The 19979-nt window shown below is 37.5% G+C and overlaps 2 protein-coding genes across 17 annotated transcripts in view; one reads left to right on the forward strand and one right to left on the reverse strand.

Moving 5' to 3' along the window:
* The window catches only part of LOC107272788 (caspase-1), a 34038-nt gene that overhangs the window by 5519 nt on the left and 8540 nt on the right, over positions 1-19979 (forward strand). Inside the window, exons 1-3 of one of the 2 annotated variants that reach the window (XM_015750281.2) lie at positions 6124-6710; positions 14734-14916; positions 19710-19969. In XM_015750281.2, the coding sequence (XP_015605767.2) occupies positions 6676-6710; positions 14734-14916; positions 19710-19969 (478 nt within the window). In that variant the 5' untranslated portion in view covers positions 6124-6675. Of the gene's footprint in view, positions 1-6123; positions 6711-14733; positions 14917-19709; positions 19970-19979 lie in introns of those variants that run through there. The other variant, XM_015750282.2, reaches the window with a different exon arrangement.
* Positions 1-19979, reverse strand: part of LOC107272786 (alkaline phosphatase) — a 79969-nt gene that overhangs the window by 2714 nt on the left and 57276 nt on the right. For 14 of the 15 annotated variants that reach the window (XM_025090078.1, XM_025090080.1, XM_015750277.2 and 11 more), the window contains 6 exons: positions 12725-12899; positions 8844-9022; positions 8450-8657; positions 7062-7202; positions 5528-5722; positions 1573-1694 (listed from right to left, as the gene is read on the reverse strand). In XM_025090078.1, the coding sequence (XP_024945846.1) occupies positions 1573-1694; positions 5528-5722; positions 7062-7202; positions 8450-8657; positions 8844-9022; positions 12725-12899 (1020 nt within the window). Of the gene's footprint in view, positions 1-1295; positions 1487-1572; positions 1695-5527; positions 5723-7061; positions 7203-8449; positions 8658-8843; positions 9023-12724; positions 12900-19979 lie in introns of all 15 variants that reach the window. The other variant, XR_001539053.1, reaches the window with a different exon arrangement.

The following is a 19979-nucleotide window of genomic DNA, read 5'->3' on the forward strand; positions in this document are numbered from 1 at the left end:
GGGGGGGGGGGGGGATACGGTCATTTTCCTTCTGGACTTAATCTATCGAAATTCTTTTGGGGAAAGTTTTTTTTTTTCTTCTATAAGACGAGGGTGAATTTCGTTTGGCAAGGGTCTCTTCGACTTTCGTATTAGGGGCTGTGATTTTTTTCTTTCGTTTCCACGCGTCTGCATTTCCTTTTTTTATCTTGTCTTCTTGACTTCTCGATGCTCGGGCTGGTATTGTCTGTGTAGTATGGCTGAAAATTGAACTTGCTTTTTTTCTTAGAATACTTGAGTCAAGTTTTTTGTGGTTTTTGAAAATTGTCACAATTATAAACAACCGTCCTATCTATATTTCTCGTACTGTTAGGTGCTTGGGTAACTACGTGATAAAAGTCGAAGAAAATTGAATTTTCGAATTTACATCAAATTACCCATAAACCTTCAGTCATTCAATAATTCATACGTCATTTATTCGTTATCCGATAAAACCACGTCACGGTTTACTTTTCACGAGGGAAAACGTACGGGGAGAAAAAAGAGAGAGAGAGAGAGAGAGAGAGAGAGAAAGAGAGAAGGCGAATTTATGAGTTAATTAAACCGAACATCCTATTTCGAAACTTTGACAATCGGCCATATTTTTCCAGCGTGGCTGAATCGAGTGAAGCGAAAGAGAGAAGGCGAATTTATGATATCCGATAAAACCACGTCACGGTTTACTTTTCACGAGGGAAAACGTACGGGGAGAAAAAAGAGAGAGAGAGAGAGAGAGAGAGAGAGAAAGAGAGAAGGCGAATTTATGAGTTAATTAAACCGAACATCCTATTTCGAAACTTTGACAATCGGCCATATTTTTCCAGCGTGGCTGAATCGAGTGAAGCGACGCGTACATTTCCGTGCATTCATTCCGGCTCGTTTTTCTCGGCACTTTCTCCCGGGGACTACTTGACACCCTTTTCTTAGCCTATGTAAACGACCCTCGGGGTCCTTTCTTCCAGAACATTGACATCAGCCGCTCGCCAATCCTGCCTCTCAGCTTTGACTTCGGGCAAAGAAGAAGAAATATTGACATTTACAAAAATTATAAATCAAGCAGTCCAAGCGCGTTCGTGAAAAATTAAAATATTTTTTAAATTCCAAACCCACCCTACCATTCCCCGTTAGCTCGATTACATTATCTGGAAAGACGTGCTGAGAATTCCTCGTGGAAAAATAATTAAAGGATTAAAAAAGAATGACCGAGATCGATGGCTTCTCTTTGCAAGGACTATTCTTACAGCGTCAAGATAACTTGATTGATCCCCCCCACTTACAAAGCCATTCTTATACAAAATTTCAAGGTCCATAACCCTTGGTTCGCCGTTCCGTATCATTTTGCAATTTCAAAAATCTTCACGATCAATAGCAGTGATCGATCATCGCATATACGTAATAGGAAGGGTCGATTGGATCAGCGAATCAAAACCAGACCAGCAAGTACCACCTAAGAGGAAACGTATGGGCACTGAAACAGGAAACGAAAGTAAGGAAACAAAGCAAAAAGAAAATTCAAAAATTTCTATGTAGATCTAAGAATAACATTTTCTTTACCTGTATCGAGTCCTTTCCAGCTTCCCTCAAGACTGATCTTGGCTCCGTGTGTCCTGGTCCATTACTATACAGCAAGGTCGTATACGGCTTTCCATCCACGTCAGATACTTTACTGTCGGATCCTGAAGAATAAAATGAAAAAGAAAAAAAAAATGATGAATGATTTGCCTGTCACAAAAATGTTTATCCTATCTGACTCGTCCTAGTAAATGTTCTGGACCGAAAGCGAGAGAGGGTGATTTGAGCAGTTTGGAATGTCGAGGAAGAGATTGGCTGGGCGGAGATAAGAGACTCTTGAGAAACGTATTAAACGTCGATAAGGATTTTGGATAAAAACAATATTCTTTATAACTAAATCGAACCCTGAGTCGGATAACAAAAGACTATCACGTACCGACGTTTTCTGATGAAAAAGAATGGACGATTTTATTTCCGGTTTTTTCACCCGTCGAAAACGTGATACATTTCTTTTTTTCCCTTTTTCTAAGACTTTTTTTACCCTCAATGTAGCAGATTAGCTTTGACTCGCAGATACGAAAAGTCTTTTACGATTTTTCACTTACGTTCTATTACCTCCCCTAGTCCTAGTACCGACTGGTGACCTTTTCAAAATACGTCACGTAATCTCAGCTTGTAGAGGCAGAAGGAAAATATGGATTTTTGATAAAATTCAAAAGGAACGAAAGTCACGAACAACAATTTTTCTCGAGTATCTAAACTTTTGTAGGCGAAAATTTTCTGGATTTTCATGATTTCGAAGAATCACTACGGCAGACGTTTCCTTCGAGAAAAATTTTGACGTTTCTTGCCAATTTCCTACGGGTACAACGAATTGACTTTACCGCAAGCTTTTCTTTCGAAAAGCTGCAAAAGCTTCTTTATTCTGACACGGGGAAAACGTCCTTTTGCTACGAAACACGTGTTCCTGGAGATAAATTTTTATTCGAAGAATGCAATTTTTTCTCCAAATTTCAAGTCGCATCTTTTATTTGCATTTAAAAAATATTGCACAAAAAATAATATCTTGATTATCCTCAAATTTTATATTCAACAATAACGTCAGTCGTCCTCAAATTTCTGCTCGTGTTGAGATTTCATCCGCGAGGATACAGAAGGTTCCTATAGCACCGTCCATGGAATTGAATTCGTCCTCGAGGACAAGACCTATTTACAGGATGTGTCGTCCTTACCGGTGTCAATTAATTTCGACGTTTAACGAGATAGGAGATATCGCGGTCCGGACAATTACTTGACCCACATTCCAAGAGTCCCAGCAGATTTCCAACTGGACTCATAATCTTCGTCACGAAATGATATGACGTATCGCGAAGAAAGAGGAAAATAAAGCAAGGAAAACGAAAGAGAGAGACGAAATTTGTAAAAAGCAAAAAAAAAATTTTGAAAATCAATTCGATCGATCAAATTCGATTTAAGTTTTTTTTTATGAAATTTATAAAAATTCAAAAACAGGATCTTCACGTGTTCCAAAACGTATACAAATGTACACTTTTAATTGTACAGTGATTTTTTTTTCTTTTTTAATAATAAATTTCACATCCCATTGATGCTGCATCACCTTCGAGAGATATCACCGTGAGATTCATCCCCATGGCGATAAATACAAAGCAGACTCACTAGGAAATTTTTCGCGTCACGTTGCTGGACCCGAAGAGGGTTGATTCTGAACCCTCTCGAGTATACGTACTAGGGCTGGTTAAGGGGTAGGAAATGAGTGGGGGGGTTGGTTGATAGGTGGTGGGTGGGTACGATGTGATTTGAAAAACGTTTTCCTGACAAGAGGTCAGGTTAGGTTAGGATGCCAAGAAAATGGAGCAGCTATAACACTACCCTTATGGTAATTAAAGCTCATAAGGGTGGATTATACAGGGAGATTTATAAGATAATAATTTTTCTTAAAAATTTCTTATATACGTATATATACCTTTTGCATTTACACGGCAGCTTATTTTCTCGAAATTCGAAAACCGTCAATTACACTTCGGACTTCAAGTCGACCTGAACTTCCTTAAATTTTGGCCCAACTCCTTTTGCTTTTACCTCAACATACGAAATTCGACATCCTCGTTTGCTCAATCTCGAGAATTTCCTATTTCTCTGGCAGTGTGTACCTTACCTACCGGACTATTGAGGTACTCTAATACCAGCTAGCTACTAGTGGCGCTATATAGCTATAGCTGTACTACAGCTATAGCTACTACTAATAGTACTAGTAACCGCAATGCTCCAAGAAACTCGAACAAGTAGCACGAGTGAATTGAACAGGAACTCCAGTTTCTGGAATTCACGAAACTGACGATAGAATTTCGTTTCCTTTTTTTTTTATTTTCAATTCACGACGTACCATCCCCACGAGTTTCCGTGATTCCTCGTATCGTTTTCATATAATTCATATTATTTGTGTAATTCGACGGAAAATAAATAATTATCGTAAAATCACGTAAAACCGTAATCGATTATTCAGATTGTTCATTCGCATCGAACGGGACTAATGAATGTCTAATTTGACTACTTCCTTCGTAAATCTAATTTGACGACTTCATTTTAATTATTCCTATTGCGTAACCAGGCAAAAATAAAATCAAAGAAGAAGCTCAATTCCCGCGAGTGTCGAGCCGATTCTCATAAGCAGGAGTTATTCAACGCTGGATTCAATTTGTTAGTTCAATGATACGCCGACGCTAGAATCAGCCCCTATACGAAGGGGCGGATTTCTCTTTATTAAAACTTTGTGAAATTTTGTTTGTCGAAGTAATATCTAAAAAAAAAATTGCTCTCGACGTTTTGTCGTCCCCTCTAACGCGAATCGTTCAAGCGTTGAAATTGCAAAATTTAATTGAAAATTCACGAGATTTTCAATTGCCTTCGCGTCAGGCGGACTTTCGTCGTTGTCTTTGAGAAAAATTCCGGAATTTCAACGTCGTCCCGTTAACACGTAAAAATTGATTCGTTTCCACCCAACCCCTCGCAAGTTAATTATATTTTTCTTTATAAAGAAGCAGACGACAGGTAAGCCCGAGTGCTTCTTATGAGAATAAAAATACAAAATTTACAGAGTTACGAACAACACGTGCTAGCGAGCGTGTCGCTCGATCAGTTTTCGACTTCATATTTTTTTGGCTCCACTCGTAAAATAAACGATAAAAAAAAGCAAAGACACTTTGGTTTTCTCTACGTCCACGCTCTCAGCTTCGACGTAGCGAAGAATGTTAAGTTTCACGTCCCGAGCTAAAGTCGATTTCTTTCACAATTCAAAGTTCCTTCTTGAGAATAATTTTTCGTTCGTGTTTATCGTAACGGCAGATGCATATTATTTTGTGATATTATGGCGGGAAAATTTGATTTGAATTTGACACGTTAATGTATCAAGGCTTGAAATTAAAACTGATAAAAGTTCAAATATAGGATTTGGTGGTGGTTCAATTATACAGACAAATTTTTTGTATATATATATATATATATGTATGTATAGGTAGGAGATCCTTCAACCCTCACCAAAGTCCCGTTATCAGGAATTTCCAAGGTTACTTGGAGATATCCACCCCATATCTGGAAAATCTAATAAACGCATGAAATCCCTTTCGCAGATGGAACGCTCGATTTACAATCCGATTTACTATGATGGCTGGTCGAGATACTTTTCATGAAATCGAATTTCTCTAATGGCCGACGATCGTTTGAAAACTTTCTCACGATCCTATTTCCCCGTCAGCGAAACCGATTAGCCAAATACGACCGAACCCTCGTTCCTCCCAATGACGAAAATTTCAACTTCGTAAATGACGTCCTATCTTGCCGTAATTTGTAACCGCCTGACAGGCACGAGTGAGCGGATTAAAATTTTCGATTATCGATCTTGCGTAAGCATTGGTATGATTTTTCAATAAATCGAAATTTATTGTTGAATAGAGAAAAAAAATACGGCAGCTACGCTTACCGAGAATTGGATTTCCGCGATGAGTCGCCAATCCGCCTAAGGTTAACACGTGCGAATGATCTGCTGTAACGACCAGCAGAGTTTCCGTCAGGTCAACTTCGTCCATGACGGCCTTGACGGCTTCCTCCAGTGCCAGAGTCTCGTCGAGCGCCCTGTAGGCGTTATTGTAGTGATGAGCGTGATCGATTCTGCCACCTTTAAGAAAAAAATATAAAAAGTTACGTTTAACAACGCATTTATGGAACGGACAGTACGTGACTGGAATATATGAGAAAAAATATATTCCCGACTATACATATAATGCCGTTGGTTATGGGGTACGATAAAAATCAATCACGTATGGTATTTACGTAACTTTTTTTTTAATCAGGTAAAACCACAAACCTACCTTACCTCGGCTGGATTTGGGTTCGTCCACTTTTTACACAATTTTTGGAATCGCTTACAAAGCTAAGAAAAAAAAAAATACATAAATCTGGCCGAGTATTCAAGCACACTTTCGGCTACTTCCGACAGATGTTCTTGGACTGAGATCCATTTTCGGATATTCGAGAACGGGTCCAGGCGAACAATCCGACTCGAAGTTTTAATTGACTAGGAAGCATCCTCGGAAATACTTTACGTAAAAGTTAATTCGAAGCTTGTTTTTCTTATTGATCATCCTGGATGCTGGACAGGAGACATTTACTTTTTTTATTTAACCTATACGACGACTAGTCAACTAACTAACGGACGTTTCCAGTCGTTTTACAATTTGTCTTTGTAAATGAAAATCGTCCTTTTCTTTCATTCATTTTTTCCGTTACAATTTACACTATTTTTTTCATAAATAAACAGTCGACGTAAGATAATTCAATTCAATGTTTCAACATAGTAATAGCTTATCTGTCAGTGTTGATAGCACTGACAGGATCTAAGGCGGAAGTGACGGCGTACCACAGATAATGATATTTTTTTTGTAAACAATAGGAAACGGTATACTGACACAAATTTAGTAAAGACTCGAACATAATAGAAACAAGAAGTTCAGTGTACGTTTAATCAGCTGAAAGTGAATTTGTGATAACACCTGAAGTTTGATTAGTGAAATAAAATTTTCTCCAAAAATAAATACCTTCACCATACAAGAACGTATCTTATGTCAATTTATGGACTGTACAGCGTACCTTTTGCAGTACCATAAGTAAGCTCTTGTCCAAATTTTAATCTGATATGTTTCTTATGCCCTGATAAAGATTTGACAGCTTCATCCGGTATCACTGGAAATCCAAGTGTGCGGCAAAGTCTTTCACTACCCATTCTATTTATGGTTGTCACTTTTTTTTTTACATTTACGAGTACGTTTTACCTGTTCCCACATATTCTAACGTGACAACACATTTGCAAAAAGTAACTAGTATTAAAAAAAAAGGGGATAGGAACTAACACACTTGGCCGCACACTCGAATTTGCAATGACAAATATATCGGTTATAAAAAAATTGTCGATACGATTTTCCATCATGCGGGATAAGGGATTACTCTTGGCGGCTTACCTTCCACGAATAAAAAAAATCCTTCGGGATTTTTCATAAGTATTCGGAGAGCCTTAATCGTCATTTCCGTCAAAGAAGGATCGCCGGTGTCGTTCGTGTTGCGATCCACGTCGAAATCCATATGAGAATATGAAAAAAGACCTGAAAAGAAAAAATTCAAAAAATTGATAAAAATGCTTTTTTTCGCAATTTTTTTTTTTTTTCAAAAAAAAATCTAGACTTTTCAATTCACCACACAGCCTATCAACCACGACCCCATTGAAAAATGGCAAAGATCTCACCTCTTCCAGGCCAACGACTCAATCAGCTGAGATGGTCGGATGAATATTAAACTCCTCCCTACGCTACCCCTATGAATATTGATCGAATTATCCACTAGAAATTCATGCAAGTATTCATACAATAATAGAGGCAAGACCCGGTGTGATGTTTTATCGCGAATAAAATGGTGGGAAAGGTAGTAATTTCGAAACAATACGTTTCAAGAAAGTCCAAAAGATTTCGTGACTCTTTCCTTCTGCTGTTCTCACGCAACGTTAAATATATTCAGTGCGTGAATATCAAAGGTAATACTTGAATGAGTATTAAAAAAAAAAATGAATCCCTAATCACAGATTACATGTCAAATCTAATCTGTGCATCTAGAGCGAATATGCCCATAGCTACGTGAATAAATTAAAAATCTTATCAGTGTACCGCTAAGTATGTATTATCAAATTTGACACATAGCGTAACCTATATTTTTTTTTCCTTATAGACCCAACTCCAATGATAAGAAATCGACTTTCGCTCTAGACCAATCAGAAGGTCCCATTCGCTGAGCACGTGGATCCATTTGTTCCCCTTTTTTCTTTGATAATTCATGAGGCTTTTTCAAAATAATTGGCAATAATATAAGACTAAATCCATATACCTTCAATATTAAAAGCTAACTTAGGGCTTAGCGATAAGAGCATTGCGACTTTTTCGGAAAATAAGACTTATCGAGTCGTCCAAACGAAACGAAGAATTTTCATGTAGGAATATCCGAGAAAATGTAATAAAAATTAAAAAAAATCGTACAGTCGTTAATAATTAACAAGCTAATGAAAGAACCAAGTGGTATTATTGCAATTAGCATGTCAGCGCTCTGCCTCCATACATACCGTATACGTGCAACGTGTTACGTGTGCCGCGGCTAATTAAAATCTGGCAAGTGCTTCGAGTGGAAAAAGTACACGTTAGAGTAAAAAAAGGCGAATTAAAAAAATTAAACCAGGTTAAAAGCAAGATACGGTAATACTACTATTGATCGCGAATTTGAGTATGCATTATATTCCGTATATGTACATTTTTAGGTTTGGTATTGGACGACTGGGCTTTCTCGTCGACTACCTATAAAGATGTACCTAATAAATGATCAACTTTTCGTGGATCCACATTGTCAAACTCTTCCTTGTTAGATACGTATTCGGCTGCCAGATTTCGCAAACGATGATTACGTGACCATTCTTCTATTAAGTTTCTACCATCCAATCGGCGTCCTTCTTTATCTGGCTCTTCGGGATCCAATGTGACTTTAGGTACGAAGTGACGTCTACCACCACCGAGTATAACCTGGAATTTAAATAAATTTTTTGTAAAAAAAAAGAGTAATACAGATAAATAATTTTTGAGCGGTATTACAAATTATTTTTTAATATTTTACGTCATCTTTCTTTCGTGGTATGCATGTATATGTATAATGACAGAACGACTAAAATTTTTTTTTCAAAATCAAATTCAACATTTTTTTCTTATTACATTAATGTCACGTCCTGGCTCGTCCTCCAATAATTGTCTCGCTATATCCTTGCAGGAGGTTCGTGCAGTAGGTGGTACTTTGCCATCATCTTCCCAGTAGCGACTAGAAGCATGTGCGTAAAGTGCAGCTGGGGTAGCATGTGTCACTCTGGTGGTGGTAACGAGGCCTGTAGATTTTCCTATAAAATAAAAAAAAAAAGTTACAAAAATATGTAAATTGCAGAGAAAAAATATCCAGCTAAAAAATGCAATTTAAAAAAATGTGTCTGAGCCTTTTCATATTTCTCCACGACTTCGATCACTTCTAATATAATTAACCTCGTTTCACCTCGAAAATCAGCCTTCACTTTTACGCGAATTAACGTCGAAAATACGGAACAAAGTATTTTAGCGGCACTGGAGGTTATTAATAACGAATATTTGTTACCCTCTGAACTTTCAAAGAAACCATTTCGCGAAATGGTATATACGCCGTTACGTAATCCGGTTAATATTTCAGAGAATCAAGAATCCCTTAAAGATGCAATACCAATGAAATGACTTTAAATTTCCGGTAGAATCTGTCCAAGTTAATTTACATTGCGCAATCAGCTGTGCGGTTACAAAACGTTCAAGTTGTCAGTGACGTATGGGAGTTTCAAAAGAGTAGTCCAAAATTCAAAGGACCTTGTTACGTAACAATTCGATCTGTCAATAGACCAAAAAAAAATGTTGAAAAAAAAAATACATTTTATCCATAATTCAAATTGAGACAATTTATATAATTAATTCTAATCAACGTATCTCGATCGTCGATTATAAAAGTCATAGACACGTGTACGATAATGGATTCAAATGATTGTACGTATAACGCATATATACCCTATGCGTGTTAATTTCTAATGTTTATAACGTATTCAATCCTATAGAATTTAATATTGTGACAAAGGGTCCAAGAGTCCCTGATATTTGGTCCTGTTACCTAGAATACGTCACTAGCAGACGGGCAGCGATTAATCAAGCAGGTAATCAATCTTAATGACCGAGCTGAGGCAATTCGTGCTAACCCTATGTATTCTCTGTGTATACATTAGCACGTGGCCACATGCCGCAAAAACATGTTGCCCTCGAAACAAAATGTAACGGACCATAGACTTCCTGCCAGAGATTCCATATCATACAGTACGAACGGGGTATTATGATAAGGAGAAAAAGAAGAGTATTGATACCGATCAAAATTAGGTAATTGAGTGAAAAAAATATTTTTTTTTAATTTTTAAACCATTGCACTTACATTGGCATATTCGAAATTTAGAAATTAGAAAGAGCATTGCGACTTTTTCGGAAAATAAGACTTATCGAGTCGTCCAAACGAAACGAAGAATTTTCATGTAGGAATATCTGAGAAAATGGACCATAGACTTCCTGCCAGAGATTCCATATCATACAGTACGAACGGGGTATTATGATAAGGAGAAAAAGAAGAGTATTGATACCGATCAAAATTAGGTAATTGAGTGAAAAAAATATTTTTTTTTAATTTTTAAACCATTGCACTTACATTGGCATATTCGAAATTTAGAAATTAGAAAGAGCATTGCGACTTTTTCGGAAAATAAGACTTATCGAGTCGTCCAAACGAAACGACGAATTTTCATGTAGGAATATCTGAGAAAATGGACCATAGACTTCCTGCCAGAGATTCCATATCATACAGTACGAACGGAGTATTTTGATAAGGAGAAAACAGAAGAGTATTGATACCGATGAAAATAAGGTAATTGAGTGAAAAAAATATTTTTTTTTTAATTTTTAAACCATTGCACTTACATTGGTATATTCGAAATTTAGAAATTAAATTTAGCAGCGAATAACACTTATGCACCGATGACGTCATAATCGTAATTAAAGTCATTCGGTGAATGGTAATCGGACGTAAAATAGTGACGAAGTCACGTTACCTAGTTTCCAGATGGAAAGTGTCGTTTAGCTGACGGTCGTCGAAATTCGGTAATTGGGGAAAGGTCGAAGGTCACTACGAGTGGCGACGGGTAAAAAAAAGAAGTAATTTAGGCTAATATCCATATATTATTACGTAAGAGTTAGGGACGGCTCGGTGTATCCTATTTTTTTTATCTCTTTGGGTAATATAGGGTGTTTCCGAAAACACGGTGTATTTTCGGTCGTACGGTATTGCACGAAATTTTCATTTTCCTCGCCAATTTTCGAAGGCCGTTATATTTAATGATGATTGGACACCTCGAATTTTACTCCCGCGACATCAATATTTGTACGTTTTAATTAACGAAACCAATTGAATTTATTTCGAAAGAGTCCAACCGCGCACGTGTACCGACTGCTGGACTTTTTCGTTAATTGGGTAAGTACGGTAACGCTAAATCGCACCTATTTAACGTACTGCTGATGTTAATTATAGGAGGAGGTCATTTTCTTTTTCGCGTATCGAGTCATACTAATTAGCAATTTTGTAATTAGTGCGAAATTCATGTATTCGAATATTCGCGCGATAGAACGGTGAATAACAATTTATTCCTATTTCTTTTGTTTTCACTGAAAATAAGTGAACAAAAAAAGAAATGAAAATTCTGAAATTTATAAATATTATAATGATCAAAATTTACATTTTTCAATTTTACTCAAATTCAAAAAAAAAAAAAACGCAAGGGTAACTTTCTCGATCCCTTATGTAAGCACGTCTAATACCCTATCTATCATATTCCAGACAACTTAATGCACTGGTCTAACCTCTATACCGTACAACCATTAATCCCATCGATATCCTCTGTTTACCTGTTTTACATTAAAACACCAATTTCGCAGTAACGACGATTCTTGGTAAACCTGTGCCTCTTACAAATTTCGAAGAGTTTCTTTAGTCGCCTTAAAACTTTTTTGATCCCCGGTAGATCATACCCTCAAAGAAGTTCTTACAAGTTACGCAAATAGATTATACGTAATATCTACCTGCTGATTGCTTGACTTACGAAGCCAAACCAAGTAATACGAACTTCAAGCTTAAATATATATATGTACACCCGGCTCAAATCATTCTGACGTATAAAAAACGTGGCTTGAGGAGAAGGCTTCCCCTACTCAGCACACTCTTCAGTCCGAAGTTATTCTAAGCTGATTCTATGCGCATCTACGAGGCGGAGTATATGTATAACGTAGGATTGAAGAGCGTGCTGAGTAGGGGAAGCCTTCTCCTCAAGCCACGCTTTTTATGCGTCTGAATCGTTTGAGCCGGGTGTACATACATGTATTTTATACAAAACTTAATAAGTACTGGTCATAAAGAAAACTTAGATATCATTTGAAAAGTTAAATAAAAAAGAAAATTAAAGAAGCTACAATAAAAATCGCTCGATTATATAAAGAAAAAAAAAATTACAGTCGATCGAATAAGTATTTAATAATTTCATCGACTTACTTCATAGCGATACCAATATCCGGTTTATTATACATATACATATATAGTTTCTCTTAGACTTTGGTAAGTTTACCACTTGGCGCTGCAATATCCTAAAACTTCGATCCGGCACGAAGCAGCAGCGTAAAATTCGATTCCTAACATACCACCAGTATCAGCAGCTACTGATTTGATCCACTCGCTCGTGTTAGATAAAACGTGAATATCGAAAAAAAAAAAAAAAAAAGAACTCGTAATCATCCTGCAGTTCTAAATGACGGAAATCCATAAAATGAAAAATGATAAAATAAATAAACAAAATTTTTTTCCAACAAAATCCAAATTTTTAAATATCTTTTTTTTACTGATTACGTAAATAGTCCAAAACATTTAATTATTATCGATATAGTACGTATGGGTAACCGTTACGGGATTATGCATTTAATATAAATATATTGTTCATTACACGTACCTTGTTCCTGCGCCCAGCTAATTAAAGACGGCACGTGTGCATTCAAGCTGGATAAACAGTTTTCAAAGCGCGCCGACGAATCTAGTCCGACGGTCTCGTAGTTCGCCTTAACGCCACACATTAAGGCTGTCGCGCATGCTGAAGATTCGCCGACTTGTGCATCCATGTTGTAAGTCTGAAACATGAAGGAAAAAAATTGTATATAATAATACAACGTATTATAATATACGTATTATAAAATGACGTAATAGAACGTATATAATAGATAAATTAAAAGATTATTGAATCATCTGAAGGTGCTTCTGTTCATTTGACTTTTATTAATTCCTATGGTACAACCATATTCAGATGGTATATATACATATATGGAAAATATATATGTATCCTCGGTCAGCCGCCCGTCAAGTATTATGATAATAATGATTTCCCTTTGAGTCCTACAAGAAGAAAAGCAGAAGCTCGAAATGCATAAATCCTCCTCAGACATTAACGACAGCCATAGATACCCGAATTTCCTTGGAATTCAAGAATAACGCTGACTAAACGTCCCTTTCTTATCATTCAAAGTCCGAGAGATTTCAAGTTATTCCGACCAATAGTTGGCAGGACTGGTTCGTTGCCCGTCTCTACGTACGTATATGAGTAAGTGGAAATGGTGGCATATGGTCCGCCCGTTTACTGTCAAATACCCCTAGAAAACCAATGGAATCGCTTGCCACGTGTAAGAAAACCATAAAGCACAGTCGTCATTATCATACAAACTGTTCTTGGCCACTTCCGCGATTTCTTATCTTTACTGGCAGATTTTCGAGTTTACGATTATTTTACATCCCTGCTTTAAGGACGTAATGGTTCATTTCCAAATTTACGACGTATTACGACGGTATTGTCATTCAATAGTAAATTAGAATATTAAAATTTGTTTATGACTGAAATAAAAATTTTCCAAAATAACAAAAAAAATATATATTTTTACTTATTATTTTCTACGTGTAATTTTACTCTGTGGTATTAGATATACCCACGCCAATGCCATAAATTTTAAAGCAGCTCTTAAGGTTTCGCAAATTTATTTCATACTTTCCACCCCAACCCTGCTACAGTGCTACCCCTTTGACTGTTATCGGGAAATCGATTTTTTTTTTGTATATCGAGGTAAAATATGTGAATATGTATATACAGTGCACGAGCGCCAAGGGAACTAGAATGGAGCTCCATGTATATATGTATACTGTATATAGGGTGTGAATAAAATATCTTCAATTGTCTGGATGAATTCCATGTATTCGCCAGGGTGCGGTAAAGTCTCCAACAGCTGGTAAAGTATCCAGATTAAAGTTGGTCCTATTCATCCGATTGAGTCGATGCCAGAATTCCTTTGTGCACGAGAAGCCTGAGTTATTTGTCTCGGTATATTGGAGATTCGGATTCAATCTTCGTCGTTTGTACGTTGTTGTTCTTGTTGCCTTTTTTTTTTTCAATTCATTCGATTTTATCTTCTGTGTTCCTTCGAAACTCAATTTTGACCTACAAAATCAACAACCGGTAGGAGAATTCGTGGGAACCTGACTCGGTGAGGTAAAATTTTTTTAAAGTTTCGTGGCTTCGATAAAATTTATATAAATTCTTGTTTCTCGTGCAGCTCGTACATTAAAAAAAAATGTTGAATCGAAAAATAATACATTTCTAAGGTGAATTTCGTACTAATTGAATGTCGAATTAATTATCATTCCAAAAACAATAAAAAAAATTTTTTCCTGAAAATCGCAATTTTCAGCAATCTCGAAAAAAACTTTTAACCAATTTATGTATCTGAAACTGAATTTTTCGAGAACGAATTATCTCTTGATTTAAACAAATTTTTTTTTTATTTTAATTTTTGATCGACTGCTTTCATCTATCGACTATCTTTCATACGTTTTATCGACCTAATGATTATCTTATATCCGTAAAGACTGATAAGATAATATTCTATCAAAAAATGACGCGTACCTATCTCTATCGTTTAGTAAGTCCTACGCGCTTCGTCTGTGCGGACTTGTGTTTGTTTCTCAACAATACCAAACAATGGCTTCGGCAATGCGTAAGGTTGATAAAGAAATTGAAGAAAAGAGCAAAGGTCCCAGTGAAGTGTCAAGTACAAAAGACATCGAGGAATCAACAACAGACAGTTGGCCATTTAGAAAATCAAAGTAAGTAAAAATATTAAAGTCCAAAAAAAGTATTAAAAAATTTTTGATCATTAATATTGAAAAAAAAAAAATCAAAATTCCCCTCAACAAAGAAAAAAATCACGATATTCTAATCACTAAATAGTTCTAGGCACATGCTTATCTATGTTTACCTTATCATTTACCTTCAATACGTTAGCGTGATGATTTTTAATGTAACAATTAAAAGATACTATAAAAAAGTTAATTTATCTCCGATTGAATCATTTCACTGGTAATAAATGCCACGTGGCAAGGATTACGTAATTCAACCGAGACGAACCAGGCTTTGATAATTTGACGTTTATACCAGCTGACGAAAACATTAACGTGCCATTCATTGACGTTCACGGCATAGAATCATGTAGATACGTAACAAAGTCATGCCAAGATTCCGTACCCTCATCAAAATTCCTATGCCGAAGTGCTGGCGGCGAATAACTTGACGGTTAACGGGAAGGCATGAAGTTTCCAAGTCGGTCATAAGCAAGAGGGAGTGATAAGCACGCGACCCGTCATAATAGTTTTGGTCGCGATAAGACGTATGTTAAAGGAAAGAAAGAAAAAAAGAGTCAACAAGGCAGTGTACACAAAAGACATTAATTTTGTAAAAATCATTAAATTTCAATATCTTAACGAGCATCTTTCACGAACTAGGTTATTAAATCATTCTTTTTTTTTTACCTTTTAGTCCAACAAATAACAAGCCTGTATACTTGGGAATAAAAGTCTTGCAGAGCTTTCACGTAACTTGTACTGATATCATAGTTTAATGTGCTACATCCGTGCGAGAGTTATAGAGGGAAGCTTTCCGTGAGCTTTTATTGTTTACTGGAGAAATAGTGAATTCCGAGGGTAAAAAAAAAGAGATTCTCCCTCGTGAAATAGAGAGGCTGGTACCGCGAGTTACTACCCTTGCGCGAAATCTAAAGCCGTCGAAATTCATTCTCATAATAGGGGTAGACGGAAAGCATTAAGCTCGAAATGTTTTAAAGCTCAAAGAAAGCCTGGCTTGTGGTTGCATAATGCCATTTCAGGGTAACTCAACTCCTCCCGCGGGAAACATTTGTCTGACGTATAGCCTGTACGTAATACGTATGTTTATGGATAGTTTCATAAGCGTTACGTCAATGCCTTTGTTCCGAATCGCTTTGTAAGTTACAAATATTTTTCACTCTCGTGACCGATTTTTGGACTTTCGTTAATATTTGATTTTCGATTTTCATTTAAAAAAAAAAAAAGTTTTTCAATATCGAACCAATCGCGTAATTCGTTTGATAGGTATTTATTTGTATCTTGGGGTTTTTGAATTTCCCGCCTTTGAGTAATACACTAAACACAGTGTTACGACCGAACCAGAACAAAGGCCAATTTACCTAGTCCGGAGCCTTTATCGAACCGTAATAAAATATTAAGTTGCTCTGTTTTGAGTAAACGCCCGCGCACTTTACTCGGGATCGGGCTGTGCCTCTAATTACCGTGGGAAGAATGAATAAGGTCGAGATGAATCGAAATTGACTCTAAATATACTAAAAACGAATAAATACCGTCATAAAATAAATAATTGAAAACTTATGAAATCTTAGCGATCCACTTGTATACAACGAAATCAAGGAATTCCTTAAAACAAATTGCTTACCTTGATCTCGATTATTATCAGCCGTCAAAGGTAGCTGCAAGGTGATGCAAAATGCCGAAAGATTGCAAATAGAAAAAAAATAAGAAAAAAAAAATTGAACAAAAAAACCAAACAGAATGTATTATAAAGCGAAGTAACCAGAGCAAAACAAAAACTGGACAACTATAATTCGGTTGGCGAAGAACGAAACTGACTCCCGGCGAATTTTACGTTAGCGGGGATGGATTTTTGGGGGTAGGATGGTCCCTACCGATCCGAGGGAACTTTTTGAAAAAGCATACGCGACGGTTAAGGAAGTTAAGTAATTGCTGCTGAAAATTTCAGCAAGACACTTTGCATGGGGACGAAGGATTTACCGGGTCAGAAGTCTTCGGAAAGGAGTAAGGAGCTTAGCGGGATTTTCGAGGAAAAGTCCTTAAATCACTAGTGTCCGCTATGGGCGGACACGTGCACTTTAGTGAAATCGCCAACGGTCAGGGCCATTGCCTAAGTACAATTTCTTATGCACGTACCACCTCGAAAGGATCATCCCTAACCCCGATCCCTAAACCCATATGCGAGACAGTAGCTTTTCCAAGGGCTGCTAATATAACAAAAGCAAAATCCCACCGATTGGCATTTTTATATTTATTTATCGATCGCGGATCGTGGAACCTGATTTTTGTAACGCGGACAACAGGTTACTCGAGCGAGTCCGTTGTAACGCGCACAGGCTAATTCGAAACGATCTCTTGATAGCCTGATAAATTACAATGTTATTACAACGACCCTCATTTCGCGTTTAACGCTCGCTTATAAACATCTTATGGCCGGTAAGGTAGCCTTCGAATAAATTTACCACTATCGTATTACACAATATACACCTATATATTACACGCGAGCAATTAATACATGGAACGCTGAACGAATAAGACACAGGAGACTGACCAAGGGCTAAGACCGATAAATAGTAATTATAAAATCATACAGTCCTCGCAGGAAGGTTCATCGTGATGAAAAATGTGCTCGGTACGAGAAGCTATCGCGAAAAGTTCTCGCGTACGTTGCCAACGTTAATCGAGTACCGGGAAATTGTCGTGGGGCGACAATGTGCCACAACTCGTAAATTAATTTACAACGGCAGCTTCGACGGGATTAAAGAACCGACGTTTCGGCCGGCGTGGAAAAAGACAATTCAACGTTTCCCGGTATGACCTTTCGAACGTAACCTGACTGTCCGTCCGTCTATTTACGTATCGACGTATGAGAAGCAATGCCGTTACGTTTTTTTCGTTGAATTCACGTGGAAAGTTGAGTGCTAATATTTCACGGGTTCAAGATTTATATAAACGGAAGCAAAGGATACGGTAAGACTTCGAGACATAGAATTTATAGGTTACGAGACGTAAAGTGACGTAAGGTCGGTATTACGAAGGAACGTGTAACATAACCTGTGCGGTGTAACTCGTTGAAATAATCAAGATGGAATAAATTCCATAAACTGTGTAGGATCGCCGTGTGGAAACTTTATACCAGTCGGCAATGCGACTCACGTAAACACTTAGGGCTCTGAGCATTGCGTAAAAGGTGAGTCAGTAACAACAGCAGTTTAAGGGCCTGAGAGGGAATATTAGAACGCACGTGGTCGCCGACTGCGATAATACGGTTACGTACAAAAAGGCGTACCCTGTGCATAATCAAAGGCACCTTCTCCGCGGGATAACATACGAAATCTCTTTGGAGGTTTCGCGAGAGGTTAGGAAAGTGTATTACGAAAGTATACATATAATAGGAAACGCTTAGCTTTTCATTCGGGTACAAAAGTTCAATTAGAACCACTCGCGTACCATTTGCCTCTGTCCATTGTATCCGCCCGTTATTGTATTTCAACCGCAACGAGAAGCTCTCCGGAAGTTACGTGCGCGGCAATCGAAAGACCCCGGCAGGGTTGGCTCTTTCATCGGGACCATTCCCAATGCAGCGGGGCCACTTGCCGGAGTAAATCGAAAGGGCTCTAAAGGTTTCTGCCTACTGCCAATGGAAAGAGGCGGAAGATCGAGCGGGGTCGGTCTAAAGAGGCAAAACGCTTAAGAGCGTTTTTCCTACCTCGCGGTTCCCGACGGAACGAAGCTTCGAGAGACGGAATACCCCCCTTCGGGGGAAAGGTAGTAAAGGGAGATCCAACGGGGTAGACAGGTTAGGATTGGCGAAGAAGGGGAGGAAAAAAATGGGGATGAAAAAGCATCAAGTTCGAGGAAGATAGAAACTACCCTTAGGAATTTTTTGAGTTTTCGTAAAAATTTTTCTTTTTTTTTTTTTAAACACAGTTCGCTACATATACGTTCCGCGGGTTGGAAAAATTATTGAATTTATTTTTGCATCCCTTCGCGGGTCTGTACTTCCTTTGCTTCTAGGCAAGAAAACACTGTTGACACTGTGTACATTTTTCTACCCTTATTGGCCTCTCTTTTATCCGGTATGCACTGTACTGATCTGCAGAGAAATATGGATGCCGAACCAGGACCCGGATCTTCCGGTTACCATGGTGAAGGCTCGAACCGCTAACCCATCCAGGACCCGTGTACCGTTCTCATCTGAAGTCCTTGCAGAGGCTCTAGACAGGGACGGTCCCTTCCTATGCTGTATAGATACTCCGTGGTATTGCAATAAAATCGAGAAGATTCAATTCTATATCCATCCTCCATCTTCTCCTTCGGCTCCTTTCAGAACTCTCGAAAACAACCCTCGGCTCCAAGGTTGGCCAGACTGAAGACAGTGAAAGGCCCTTGTTTTATCCCGACTGTCATCGAGTGGAGTAAATAATATCGCGAGGGATGAAAAGAAAAAGAAAAAAAATAATATTCAACATATTCACTAGAGCAAGGTATTTTCGAAGTTCAATCGAAAAGCGATGAAGCGCAACGGAATAAAGTTTTCTTCGTTACAAACAGGAAAAGAATCATAATTTATGGTAAAAGAAAAAAGTAAATATACGAGGGGTAAATGTTTCGCGCTGAAATCATAACTGCTGAAATCTGACGAGCGTGAATATTTATTTTAAACAATTTCGGAAAAACGTCCCTCTTTTTTGTATATATATATGTAAATCCTATATATACAATATATAATTATATACAAATCTATATGTATTTCATAGGACTACCGTGGACATTGTATCCAGTAAACTGAACGCGGTTTCCTTGAAATTACTACCGGATGCTGAGGAATACAAAATGGACCACCAGAGACGTGGGGTGGCGTTGATCTTTAATCATATCCATTTTACGAATATGTCAACGAGAAATGGTACAGTCAAGGACTGCAAGGAGATGGAATTGACGCTGATGGATTTGGGCTTTGAAGTCCGTGTCTATAACGATCCAAAAATGTCGACCATCAATGCAGTGCTGAAGCAGAGTAAGTCCTA

The sequence above is a fragment of the Cephus cinctus genome, unplaced genomic scaffold, assembly GCF_000341935.2.
Source record: "Cephus cinctus unplaced genomic scaffold, Ccin1 Ccin1_scaffold1265, whole genome shotgun sequence".
Lineage (NCBI taxonomy): Eukaryota > Metazoa > Arthropoda > Insecta > Hymenoptera > Cephidae > Cephus > Cephus cinctus.